A 14,430-nucleotide genomic window follows, 5' to 3' on the forward strand; every position below is an offset into this window, starting at 1 on the left:
GGTCTTCCGTATGCAGCGAGTTCTGCCAAAGTTCTATGTGTTGTGTAACAGAATGAATTTAGCCTCCAGGCTGCGATACTCTCACAACTATTTGAAGTCTCAAAGTCGGGGGCCAAGTCTTGACAGGTAGCATCCGTGTTGACCTGACTGGCGATAGTTGGAAGATCTGGGTAACGTCTCTTAATCACTGATCCTTTTAATCTGTGCCGTTGACTGACAAATACAGTATTGCACCAATAACTTATGAGAACACACTATCTGCAAAGTGGATGTTGACAGGCATGAACCCGGGTCAAAACAGGCCTCCAAGCACTGACACGTACAAGTTACACCAGTACTGCACATACATGGTCACACACTGGAGACTCAGGTAGATACATAGAGGTCTGTGTGTCTGGAGACAGTTAGCGCTCCGCTTCAATTAGCAGAGAAAAGAGGACGCAGCAGTAAACAGCCTCTGTGGTTTGCCCTGCGGCCCGGACTTGTCCCCAACACTGCCAATTACGCGTCGATCAGGAGGTGGAGCCGAATCGCCGACAGCTAACTACTCACTCGCCAAGACCCCAGCCTGACCCACCCACCCTCACCTCAGACACACGGCCCAGAAAACCTCAGTCGCAGACGAATACTGTATCTCAAGCTCAACCCCTGAATGTTAAAAAGTTCAAGCTCTGTTTTCTTTTTTTTTTTATCTCAAGACAAGATCTAAAACATGTCAGTGAGATCATCCCTCTCTCTTTTATGCTCTTTTGAAACGTGATCCTATAACTAACTTTGTATATTATAATATTTTAAAGAAACAAGTGCAGTCTTTACAGTCTCTTAAAACAGGTTCAAGAGATGTGAGGTTTTGAAATCCAACCCTAGATATAGTCTGAAGATATCGGCATCGCTCCAGCACTCTCTCACCTTTCCCAACACCTCATAAGGCCCGCGTCTACCTCAGCCTCCTCCAATTAGCGTGCGCTCCGTCAGGCTGCGGGGCCTCAGATCCACCCCTCCCTCCCCCTCCCTCCCTCTCCTCCGGTCTTCAACCTCCAAACCAGCTGAACCCAGATCAGCGCTCCGCTCGGCCCAGCACAGCTTCTCAAGGTTGGGCCAAGGAGAAACTGCATCGAGGCAACTCTTGCCATCTGTTGTATTTGGAACCTGACCCATGTCTGACCATGCAGCCAGGTACAGAAGAAAACGGACCTACGTGAGATCTTTGACCGAGCTGGTGAAAGAGAAAGTTGTTCCTCTTTTCATGAATGGTGAAGCTGCGTTGTTTTCTGCTGTTGTCAGCAGTGTTGCCACTTGTTTTCACAGCTGCTGGTCCCCGTAACTGTGAGAAACACTAAGGCTGCCTGGCACAGCTATGTTGTTTGTTTTCACTGAGGTCAGCTTGTGCACTGATGGACGCTTGAGAAACTGGCCGAACTCCCCCCCCAAAACCTAATAATACCCCGTATCCTCCACCAATTAGTCTTCCCCCGCATATCTGACAGTCACTGAGTTTCCCTTTCTAACATAAATATTGTTCCTCTCCCTCTGTAGGAGCCCCAGTCATGGGAACCCTCTGCACAAGGTCGTCTGACCAAACCAACCAGACCCCCCCCCCCCCCCCCCCCCCCCTTTTTTTAACTAGGCGCGGACTAGCCAGCGAATCCGTGACATCTTCATCTATCACGGCTTCGATAAGGGGTATCTTTAATTACACCCTCGTCTCCCGTGGATCTGTATCTCTTTTCTCTCTCCCTCCTAACAGACTCCCGTCCATCCGTCCGTTCTCAGAGATCCCTCCCAGGGAAGGCATGTCACTGTCCCAACGCTCGGGACTCAGTAAGTCGATCCAACAGGAAATCAATAGCAGGGCCTAATGCTGAATAATTGAGGTTACGGGAGTTCAGCAGCACTCCCCAGACACACACCCCCACGTCGTCCTGTAACCTCCCATTATGCGCGGGGGTGGGGCGCGCTCCCTGCTCACGTCCCTTCTCTCACACCGAGTGTGCGGATACATTTGTTTGAGTTACCGACCAATTATACACCAGAGCGCTGCTTCTTTTCATTGCTCTTAGAGTTTACTTGAAGCTATCTAGTCGTGGAGTTCTTTAGCAAGACAACAGATCAACACAGACTTCTGGCCTGCCTTGATTTGTTTTCGTGACATACGGTGCATGTGGAAACAACTGCGCTTTGAGAGAAATCTGAATGGCCCCGCGTGTAAAAAAAAAAAAGAAGCAGTTTTACGTTTTTAATGCACCTTGACGTCCACTTCCTTTGTTCTATACTGCCAGAGCATGCGGAAGTGGTGGGATAACAGCAGAGAGCACAATCACTTGCATGGCAGTCCTTGGAGTGCGACGTGCACTAGAGGGCACAAGCTGCCTTGCTAAGACGCCAGCCTCCAGTCGGGAGGAACAGAAAGGGCGAGCGTGATCGGTGTTACAGGAGACGGAGCAGAGAGGAGCAGTAATGTTTCACCTTTGCGATGAAGGGCTAACAAATTGATACTCTTTGGAATGTTTTATTCAAGGTTACGTCTGAAGCATGAGCGAGCGGTTTTGTGATTTCTGAGATGGCTGCGCTGTCAATGTGTCTTGCACAGTGCACAGCTGTTGTTGTTTTTGTTTTTTTTGTAGCAGACACTAGATACATTGAGATTTGAGTTGATTTTATTCTTAGCCGTCGATGTTTTGCCTGACAGTGTTTTGTGTAACAGCCAACAAGCTGTCAGTGTTGGTTTATTTCTGACAAACGGAGTGCTGACCTGTTTGGAGCCGGACCGAGGAGTAGTCACCTCCGACACACACGAATAAACAAAAAAGGCCAACTGTGGCAACTCTCGCCCGCCCTCACTCACTGCAGCTATGGTAGTGTTTGACTGACTTCTTTGAGACTCCAGGATGCAACACACACACACACACACACACACACACACACACACACACACACACCTCTTTACAGCCAGAACCCTGGTGCCACGGAGGTGCTGAGCTCTGTGAAGTGATGCGCCCGGCTTCAGCCCACAGAACAGCATGGAGGGGAGGAAGCAGCAGAAAAAAAACACTCAATATCTCAGTAGCCTGTGTCCTGAAGTCTGAGTTTTCTTGCTGGCGTTACACTTCTCAGACTCTTCATCCTGCATTGCAAGTTTTTGCAGACAGTAGAAGCCCTCACATCTCGAACGTATTTATAAAAGTGTCATGAACAGCGACTTCTGTCTCAAGAGTTATTCTCTTGAGACACACACACAGACACTTGTAATGGTGTTGTGTCCGCTCTAATTGCTCTCCTCTAGTCCAACAAGCTGGTTGTACACTTCTCTCTCACAAAGCAAATGTGTTCCCTTACAGGCACAAAGCTATTGCTTTGTTGTTTTCAGTGTGTTAGTGAGAGCGTGTCACTTCTCACACTGTGCCCCCCCCACCCCCCCCTGTAAACACACATAAGGACAAGCATCCTCTCTCCCTGCTTCTCTTCCCTCCTCTTGTTTTCCTTCCCTCCAGGCTAAGGCCGCTCAGGCCTGCAGATGGCAGATAATGACAGTGCTGTCCCCACCGGCTAGTTGTGTGTGTGTGTGTGTGTGTGTGTGTGTGTGTGTGTGTGTGTGTGTGTGTGTGTGCATTTTGGGTGTTGGCTGGGTCACTGGTTTGCTCGCTGGCTGGCTGAGCACTTCATTGGCTGACGATGTTCCTAACTGGTTTCCCGGGTGACTGACTTTTGTAACTTGGAATTTGTTGATTTGCTCATTTGCTGACTGAAAAGCAGTCTTGCTGAGCACCTGACAAGCTGACTGACAAGCCGACTGGCTTAGTGGCCCAACACCAGCATCTGTACAGCTAAAAGACAGGTAGTGATGTGGTAACCAGACTGTGTGTGTGTGTGTGTGTGTGTGTGTGTGTGTGTGTGTGATGTAAGGGCCGCAGGTGTTCGAGGACCCTTTCCCCTGCAGCCTGTGCCTGCTTGTATTTCACAGTCTAAAAAAGAAGCAGGTATTAGGCTCCACTGGTACATTGTCCAGCTGCCTTCTTTGTGCTCTATGAAAGTGCATGTGCATTCTTTTATGCTTTATCTTTAAAGAACAGCAACATACAGTCAGAAGTGTGGTGATGCCATAATCATACATAATCAAGAATTGTTTTTGGTCATTAGAAGTTACTTTTTCTTTTCAATTTCATTAGAAGTTTTTTTTTGAGTTTTCAGTGATTTTGATGGAACACTAAATTTCCCTATTATTAATAAACTTCTAATGAAAAAGAAAAGAAAAAGTAACCGTCTGTTTGTTGTTTTCTGTTTTAAAACAGAATTGGAAAAGCAAAACAGCATCATTTAAAAAAACGTAATCTTTTTTTGATAATGCAAGTTGAGTAGTTATCAACTGAAGATGAATAGTAATCATGTGTAAAATCAGCGGACTGCCGCTCTAACACAGCTAATCTGGCTCCTGTTAGATCCTTGATTTGTATCACGCTCTTTTTTAAGATTCTGGCGGGTTTCACAGTATTTCACGGTATTTTTTTTTTCTTGTTTTTATTTAGGTTTATAGTGGCTTACTCTACTGTCAGGAGTACATAGAATATAAACACATTTTAATGTCATCATGTATAAAGGCTTTGATTACTAGAGGGTTTGCTTGGCCCCACAAAATGTTACAATATATGAAGGAATCAGAGTATTTTCGCCCCGGTAAGACGTACCTTGAATCCAGTGTTTCAATCATTGCTCTGAACCCATCTTTCTCGACTGTCTGTAGCGGAACCAACACTTCCAAACAGCAGACACAGCTCCTCTCTTGGGCACAGACTCTATTGGTGCATCTCCGGTCTGTCTTTGTTCATCCTGCATCGCTCTTTTCTGTTCTTTAATGTAACGTTACTGTAGCGACGGAGCCTCTCCCAGCTGTTAACAGAGTTAGTTGTGGGTTATTAATTGTTGTGTTATAAAGTTCTAACCATAAATTAGGGGTCCCTCTCAATACACAACTAGCGTTAGCTCCGTCTTCGCGCGAACAACATATTTTGCTGCCTGTTGAAGAGTTACAGCGGTTGTTTTTCGGCTCTGCACCGGTATGACATTGTATGTAAAATATATCATACGGAAAATTAAAACCGCCCAACACTCGTACTCAAAAACATCAGCGCAATGTTGCAGTTTTTTCGCGACGTGTTTATTGAGATGACGATAAATAAAAACGATATATTGTGCAGGCCTAATAGCTACATCTGTGAATGTGGGATTAGGTTTTCATGTGTTTACCCTACTTGTTGACGAGGAAAGTAAAAACCAATGCCTTCCTGTTTATTTACACTAGAATGTTTTTCTTAGATGTCATCATTGCATCGGAGTTGAATGCATAGCATGGAATTACTAACGTGGAAGTGCTTCTGTTTGCATTTAAATTATTCGGTGCACACATAGAGGCTCTGTTGTTGGTCCATGGCCCCCGGGCTATCAGGCAGATCACCCCGGGGCCATCGCGGGTGACGGGGCAAAGGCCACCCAGCAGGGAGACCAACACCCTCATTTGGCAACGATACATGCTCCTCAAAACCTTGTGTCATGTTAGCATTGTGTTTGTGTCTATAGCCTATGGCTGGAAAATGTCTGCTTAAACCTAACATTAGAGAGCAGTGCTGTTTGCCAGACACAGCTCACGCCTCTGTTGTTAATCCTGCAAACATAAGATGCAAAAAGAAGTAAAAAAAGAAATCCACACTTTAGATTAACTAACAGGGTTGGATTTCTTAGTCATTTTTGGTGTTTCGAGTCTTCCTCTGAGAATCAAAGAGAGAGGGCTTTTCTCTAGATCCTCTCACCAACACCATGAGACGGAGAATATTACAGTAATTAGGACCAGCATGCATAAGAAGACAATCTCAAAGCAGGAATTCTTGTGGTTAATGATCGGGTCTGGCCTTGTTAAAGGTATGAAATACCTGATTTCCATCTGCCTCGACTACAGAGGATGTATGGCCTTGTCAAGGATACGGCCCTCCCTCTCTGTCTGCTCCTCATTCCCTCCATCTCTTTCCACAAGGGAGGCCTGAAATGTTTGAAGCTTTTCCTTTTTTCTTTGGGCCCCCTCTCCCTCTCTCTCTCCCTCTCTCTCTCCCTCTCTCTCCATCTCTCCCTCTCTCCCTCTCTCTATGTGCCGAGGTCCCTGGATGTGGAGTTTTTAATTACTCTCTCCTGGCTTTGTGCATAACCAATGAAAGATTGAAGGGCATTTCCCTCTGAAAGGCACTGTTAGAATATGGGTTTTTCTAATGCCATCGCTTTGGGAGAGGAATACTAATACACAAACGGTGACTTTTTGTGCTTTTGTGCCTATCTGCGACTGTGTGCGCGGACGGGCGGGTGCGCTCGCTACTCATATCCATTTGGTGTGTGTTTGCGAGTGCGGCCCCCCAGACAGATCGCCTGGCTGTTGTTTTGCATGTAAATCGGGGCAATGGAGGCATGGCATTATTATAGTGGGTGTGCTGGATGAAGACTGGGGGGGGGGGGGGGGGGCAGGTAGCTTCATCGCATTGATTCGATTTCTTTTAGACTAGTTTGAGGGTGCAACACCTCAAACAACAACTCTGTTTAGACAGCAAAATTAAGATAGGGTGGCGTGAAAATCAGTTGAGGATTTTGTAGAACAAATGATTACACGACTCAAGCTATTGATTAAACATGAAGTCCTTCAAAGCAACAAAGAAAAAGTACAGCGACCAAAGAATAAGTTTGTGAAATGTGTGGCTTAAAGTGAAATTGAAAGTAAATGAAATGAATACATTTCTGTGTATCCACATATAATGGAACAGGATAATTATTATGATTACGTTGCAACATGTAGACGTGTTGATGGAACACGATGAGTTCAGCAGTATTTCGTATTTCACGTGTCTGCGCGGCGTTAATTAGTGTCAGGTGATTGATGGTAATGTAGCCCATCGAGGTCATAAGATGCTCATCATGTTTCTTGCTTTCTTATGGACACCCACCCTAATTGCTTTCGTGAATATGTCATCCCCCCCCCCACCCCCGTAGCTCACTCCTCTCCCCCGCTCACTCTCGCTCTTAAGTAGCAGACAGCGGAGGTCTTTTGTGAGCCTTTAAAAAAAAAGTGTTTATTTATTTCCCAGGGCTGAATAGGGCTGCATTGAACACATGACCACGGGTTATAAGGTATTAATATACACGGCGGGGGCGTAGTAGGAATTTTCCCTTCTGTCAGCACTGCGTAGGTAGCTCTCACACGGGGCGCCCTAATATGTGTGAATTCATTTCCCCCAACACAGGAGGAAAACTTCAAAGGCAGGGACCAGAAGTTGGCCGAGTGGATTTGAAAGGGATGAGTCTCTAATCTTTTTAAACTTTGCTTGCTCTGTATATTTTCTCACTGCCTCTTCGCCTATTCTTTCTCTCAACACCCCTCCCACCTTGTCTTTTCTTCTTCTTCTTCTTCTTCTCCCAGCAGTGAACCCACCTCTCGAGCTGCTTTGCTTTAAAAAAGTGAAAGAAGTGATGACTTAATGTTTTAGCAAGAACAGCAGCGTAAACCAATCTCAGGACTTGCGTTTGCTTGTTTGGGGATTATATTTCTTTAAGCCTGTCATCTCCCTGCTTTCCGGGGTATAAACTCCCCCCCCCCCTCCCTCCTCCTCTGCTGTTCTAAACGGGAGGATGTGTTCCATGTGTCGTAGCATCTTTACATTACATTTGCTTTGCGGCGTGTGTCATCCTTTCAGGTCCCGCCTCAGCAAGGCTCCGGGGCGCCTCGTGTGACAGCACCTGAAATATGCATATGTTTCCGAGGCGCGGCGGGGTGCCAGTCCGGGGTTATCTGGAATGCTCGCGATGGCAGGCCAGAGTGCTGGAGAACTATTCTCTGAATATTTGATGGTCTTAATGAGCAGGAAAAAATACAGGACTAAGCACTCTGTTGGTTTGCTCGACTCTCGGCGTGTGAGGAATAATGGACGGGAGGCACGGATGAAATATTGAAAACGGCGACGGCTCCGTGAGGAGGAAGGCTTCTCCGTCCCGATTGTTGCCAAAGGTCACGCTGTCTGAGAGGGAAATGAAAAGACCGTGTACTGTCACCGCGGTGAAGAGGGTATCATATCACTGATGTACTCATCTGTTTGCATACCAATAGACCATCAGAAATCTCACTCTTTGATGGATGCTCAAAGGACCCATGACTGATTGATGGGGCGTGTTGGAGGGGATGGATGGGTGGTGTGTGGATGAGGAATAGCGGCCCACGGCTATTACTCAACAAGTTCACAGTTCTCGGGAGTTTCTCTCACAGCTTCCACCACTACTGTTCCTGTAATAACTTTGTGCCCCTGGTGCCCTTGCAATAAAATGAGGATGAATGATAAGAAAGCAAAGGGGGAACCTGGACTGTTTGTGTGTGTGTGTGTGTGTGTGTGTGTGTGTGTGTGTGTGTGAGGTGTGTTTGTGTTTTCCACCTGAGGCAGTATACGTGTGAAAGTTACCTCAGGCAGCTTATAACTTAACACAATTTAATTATTATACCAATTAATACACTGCCTAAAGAGTCAGTTCTTCCTTCTTTCATCTCAAAACAAATATACGGGAAGCTTCCACAGAGCCTTCCTCAACCTTCTCACACACAAATAGAAGAGAAGGAGACAGCGAGAGGAAAGTCATCTTAATAAAATCAGCTAATCCGTCTATTATTTACGTTACAATCACCGCTCATGAGTAACACACATGAATTGTAGCCTTTGGAGTGGAAGGGAAACGTGACAGACAAATGAATACCTATGAATCCTGCCTCCAGGGGGTGACTCTTTGTGCCGCACTAAATATTCACAGCAGGACGCAGCCTGGCGTGACTTTGGATGAGCTCTTTAATTGAAGGTGTGGATCGAGCGGACGGGTTCCCCGCGCGGTTGACTCGTGTCAGCCGTCCCTTCCACTCGGCTGTGAAAAAGCTGTCTTGGCAGATATGGATTAGCGTCAGAGCGTCGCGGGGCAGGTATTACATGTCTCTGGTGGCACTGCCAGCGCTGCCCCGTGACTACTAATAGCCTCTGTTGTCTCGTGTCTTTGGAGCGGGGCTCGCCGTACGCCTGGGACGGCTGTTTTGTACCGGTGCCAATCCTAATTCGGAGAAGGGAGAAAAGAGATGGAGAAAGGTTGTCAAAACAGCTCCTCATCCCCTCCTCAGCTGCTTCGTCTCCATCTCTTCTACACCACCCTTGCTGCCAAAAGTCGGAAAGAGATCAAAGGAGGCCAACATGAAAGGGATCCCTGAGATTCTGTCTCCCGCTCGCTCCGTTACAGATATGGAAATGCTGAATCCCAAATACCGCCTTTACCTAGGCTGCAGAGAATGCCCGGCCTCTTCTGACTCTCTCTCTCTCTCTCTCTCTCTCTCTCTCTCTCTCTCTCTCTCTCTCTCTCTCTCTCTCTCTCTCTCCCTCTCTCTTTTCCTTTTGCTTCTTCTCCTCTCCTCCGCCTCGCCTCGCCTCGCCTCGCCTCACCCCTTCATCATCCTGCCTCTCCATCCCGTGCTCTTGCTTCTCTCCAGCAGCCCCTCAGGCTTCCAGGTAGATAGCGGCTGATTGGCAGCTGCTGTGACAGTCAGTGGAACCGGCTGAGAGTGGATGAGTGTCAGCCTTGCTCCAGGGGCTTAAGGCAGCAGCAATGTTGTAGCTCCCTGCTGGAGAGAGAGAGGAGGGGAGAGAGGGAGAGAGAGAGAGAGGGAGAGAGGGAGAGAGACAGAGAGAGAGAGAGAGAGAGAGAGAGAGAGAGAGAGAGAGAGAGAGGCCCATGAAATGAGACTCAGTCGGTTCTTCTCTTTTCCTCGCTTCTCTCAACTGAAGCAGGTAGGAGCTAAATAGGTTTTTCAAATCGCTCCAGAGTTTATCCTGAGACTGGAAAGTAGAACATTTCTTCAACTCACACCCTGTCATGTGCTCTCCTTCTCTCCTTCCTCTGTTCCTACCTTTTTGGTTTTGATAGAACGGTGTGTTTTATCGTCGGTTGTAGCATCTTGTTGTTCTCTTTAACATTCTCTTTCGCTCCCCTCTCCTCCCTCCGCTCTGACTCCTCAGCTGTTACGCCACTTGACAATTAGCCATGCGTTTTTTTTCATCGCTAAAAAAAACTTTTTTTTCCCTCCTTTTGAAAAACTTCTGAGTACAACTCGCCGCCCGCCAGGGGGGAAAAAAAAATGAGAGAGTAAAAAAAAAAAATTGAAACATGAAATCGTCTCAGTTCAAAAGTGTCTGTGACCAATTCCCAGACGGAGGGGAAAGCGTTGGTGTAATGGTTTTCGCTGCGTTGCAGCTTGAGCCCCTGTCCCGTCAACAGCAACAATTGCGTCAGTATTCCCTCCGGCCCAGAGTGCCCCATCATCCCGGCACAGACAGAGAGCTCAGAGAGATGTAAGGAGTGGAGGAGGCCTCGCGGAGCCCACACCTCCTCCAAAGTTAGGCATGTGTGTCCACCAGTAGTGTGTGAGGAGGCTTAGTTTCTCTCCAACTCCCTCTTCCATCCCTGTTGTTATGTTTTGGTCACAGCACAATCAACTAGCTACAAGCAGTGCTGGCACCTCTGGGAAGGACAATTCAGAGCGCCATAACTGGACCTAACAGATAAGGACACACTTCTTCAGAATCCAAAAACTTTTTGAATTTGGTTGACAAATTATACTCATGGTTGACTGATAGTAATATGATTTGCATCAATGCGTCAGTGCTAAAGACATCGCTGTCCTTCTGCCCATATCTCTCTGATATGAGTTCAATACAGTTTTCTGAACAGTTAAATTAAACTGCACCATACTATTTGAATTATTTACTTTCATTGGGGATTAATTGAACCTCTGTGTCCTGTAAACCTCAGGTGAATTGATCAAGAACAGACGGAGCAAAGACGCAAAAAAAAAAAAAAGCAAAAACAGATTGTGGTACCGCTCTCTGCACAGTGGGAACTTTTCATCATGTCTCGCTGGGTTTAGGGAACGAACGAGCACTTTCGAGAGCCCATAAATATTGAATGCGGGATGAATGCAGACCCATTTGATTATGAAATGGAGGGTGTGTGGATGAGTTTAGCTGTACATGTCAGATACCCACAGAGTGCTCTGGAGTAGTCTGGTGAAAGGATGCAAGTGGACCCTAATTAGAGGGATTTGGAATGCATTTAAAGATGAATCACGCTTCGCCGCGACACCAACAACAGTTTTCACCACTTCTCTAAATGGGCAGCTGGCAGCCAGAGGGCTTGTCAAGTTGCGAAAAAACTCCCAGCAACATATGAATGGGAGGCCTGATTACTTTGTCACTAATGACTCATTGGCTCGCGCATGCACTCGGGCGCTGTAAATGCCTCTGGGGAACGACCCTTCACTCCAGTCTGAGTCCTTTCATCGTTATCACTCACATTTTTCAGCCAAAACACCATGTTTTTTCTTCAAGCACATACAAAATCCTCCACCTCCTGAAATAATTTTCAACATCTTGTAAAGAAATCAGATATCATAAGTATGAGATATGAAAATACGGCACAAAGCGAAGAGTCCTTTCATGCCATTAAGCAAACCCCCTGTAAATTACCTCCCCAAACTGCCTGATTTCTAATATTAAGGCCTTCTTATTTTGATCTCTTTCCTCTCTGATTGCCTCTCTGGTGCACCGAGCAAATTTGCGACAAAAAAAAACCCCCTCTTACAACCTGAGGAATGTATTTTGTAGATCGGATTGAAACGTGATGAGAGCGAAACGGGCAAAGTCTTCGGTGACAAAGCACGCCTCAGAGACGGCGTCGAGGTGCGAAGGAACCTCTTAAGGAAAAGAAATGCAGTCTGCTTTAATTGTGCGAAGCCAGCGTGAGAGACGTCGCCGTGAGTTACGGCAGCAGTGAGCCACACGGGCACACTCGCAGAAAGGCATATATTCAGACGCAGGTACACAAACAGCATACATACTTAAGCATCATCCTCTGCATGTGAAATCAATTTAAAAGAAGAAGAGCAGGGGCTTCTAAACTTGTTTATATGCAGATTTCCCTGCGTAGGGGTGATGACAAACAGCAAATACATGGAAGAACACTTGTGCTATTTTTACCTTCAGACAAACTCGATGCGGGGTACATGAAAGCGGTTCGCTCCCGATGGCGACCCGTGCTCGCTTTGTCGGTGGCTCTCCCCACATCTGTGGTCTTCCGTTACATGGATTTACAGGTAGCACAAAGACATACAAAGGACCTCATCTCCAGTCTGTAATATACATACTGTGGTTCCGTATAGCGCGGAGTGTATCAGGCTGCCGCGCTATGATTGCTCTGTCTGGATGGAATAAGAGGGTAATCTTCTCGTGAGAGCTTTGGTAAGAGGTTGCGATGGCAATGAAAACCACTTGGCCTCCGCTCCAGGCGACAGCCCTGGCTGGAGGCTTTATGTCTATGGTTGGACTCCAGGGTGAACTGATTTGATTTTGGGGGTCAAAGGTCACAGTCATCTCACAAAACACGTTGGTCCTAACTCAAGAATTGATGTGCTAATTATGACAATTTCACGCAAATGTCTAATGGGATAGACTGGTTGGCGGAGGCATACAACCGCAAGGTGGTGATCCTAGTCCGTTATTGCTCTCTCTCTCTCTCTCTCTCTCTGTCTCTCTCTTTCTCTCTCTCTGTCTCTCTCTGTCTCTCTCTGTCTCTCTCTCTGTCTCTCTCTCTCTCTCTCTCTCTGTCGCTCTCTGTCTCTCTCTGTCTCTCTCTCTGTCTCTGTCTCTCTCTCTCTCTCTCTCTCTCTCTCTCCTCTCTCTCTCTCTCTCTCTCTCTCTCTGTCTCTCTCTCTGTCTCTGTCTCTGTCTCTCTCTCTGTCTCTCTCTCTCTCTCTCTCTCTCTCTCTCTGTCTCTCTCTGTCTCTGTCTCTCTCTCTCTGTACGTTTTAAGAATAAGCCTTGACTCATGTCAGCCACAGTTGGCCGATCTATTTTCCCTCATCCCGGTGAGAGAGGACACATAACATAATCCAGGCGGCTGTCTCTCCCTCGCTCTCCTGTTGAGTGGGTGAGTTGGCTGCAGTGATGAGCCGTGTGTGTCAGACTCTGATAATTACGGGATGCTGTGGGGAGTTCTCCCTATCTGGCCCGGGAAACATGGCAACGTATCACCTTTGTGGGAATGGAGCAGCTGCTCACTGTGGGAGCCAAACCTGGCAACCCGGAACACCCCGCGCTACATGACTGCAGATGTTGCAAGATTACACTGTAGAGAAAGGGAGTTGCTGCAAGACTTACAGCATGATTGAGTGATTTGGGCTGAGGCAGATTACCTGAATGTGAATATAATACAGTACAAGTGCAGCCATTAATACACAAATATCTAACTTATACACCAATATTTACTGCTTATGCAGGTACTGGTGACTTTTCTGTCTCTCTTTACCCCCTAAAACACTCACTAACACACAAACTCCCCCTCTCTCTCCAGCTGGTAGCAGTATATGAAGAGCAGGATCCTCACAATGGAGGCGACGGTACCAGCGCCAGCTCCACCGGTACGCAGAGTCCGGAACCCTTCGCCAGTGACATGAGTTCAGCATCGGCCTTTCAGCCCTGCCAGCCCATCAGTGAGATCGAGGTCACCCCGTCTGCTCTGCGATCCAGTGAGTCCAATTCAAATATTCACCACTAACACTTCAGTACTGTGGTCTTAAAACAAAGCCATCATTACATGTTGTATTAGTAAGTCAATGGTACACACCGCATAATTAACGAGATACTCATTTCTATAACTTGGCTTTTCTTTCTTGGCAAAAATTGAAAACAAAAAAACCCTCATTAAAAAAACCTTACTTACAACTTACTTCATTAGGATATCAGGGAGCTTGAAGTGAATTTTCTACCTTCTAGCAAAAAGCAACTGACATTGTTAAGATGTAAGTATATTATGTAAAAGCAGAAAGGCCCGTGTCGGGCATTTTTTAAAGAACGAGCAGGAAATCTGTGCCACCAGCAGGAATTCAAAATGTAAAGCTTGAAAGGATATGGACATGAAAGCTGACATCTGAAAGCTAAACATTACTACAGATAGATGCACATACTCAGCAATTTATTTATGTTTACGGCGTCAAAATCAGAGAAGCTACATCACAGCATGAAGTTTGACCGAGCTTAGATAAAGTTACGTTGTTGTGTTGAATCTCCCCGGCTCTCAGAATGAGGGATAAAAGACACAAAGATTATAGGTTACCAATAAATGTGTGTCATGGGACAATACCAAATACCAAAATGCAACAAAGTAAACTTCTGCTCCACAAACAAACTGCACAGCGTCTGTTTGGCTCGGTGCTTTGGGTGCATCGCGCGAGTGTCTGTCAAGACGGCGCAGTGTGTCCGGGGAATGGCGGCGTAAGGCCGACAGGTGGAAACCGAGACAACTGAAGGAATTGAGAGACAGTTGGAAAAT

The 14,430-nt window shown here is 46.6% G+C and overlaps 1 protein-coding gene across 1 annotated transcript in view; it reads left to right on the top strand.

The window, feature by feature from the left end:
• The window catches only part of pard3aa (par-3 family cell polarity regulator alpha, a), a 312,866-nt gene that overhangs the window by 83,279 nt on the left and 215,157 nt on the right, over positions 1–14,430 (top strand). Inside the window, 1 exon segment of the mRNA XM_068710318.1 lies at positions 13,453–13,627. Coding sequence (XP_068566419.1) covers positions 13,453–13,627 — 175 coding nt within the window.

Source organism: Cebidichthys violaceus, unplaced genomic scaffold, assembly GCF_023349555.1.
Source record: "Cebidichthys violaceus isolate CVI_PGR_0920_01 unplaced genomic scaffold, fCebVio1.0.p SCAF_15, whole genome shotgun sequence".
Taxonomy (NCBI): domain Eukaryota; kingdom Metazoa; phylum Chordata; class Actinopteri; order Perciformes; family Stichaeidae; genus Cebidichthys; species Cebidichthys violaceus.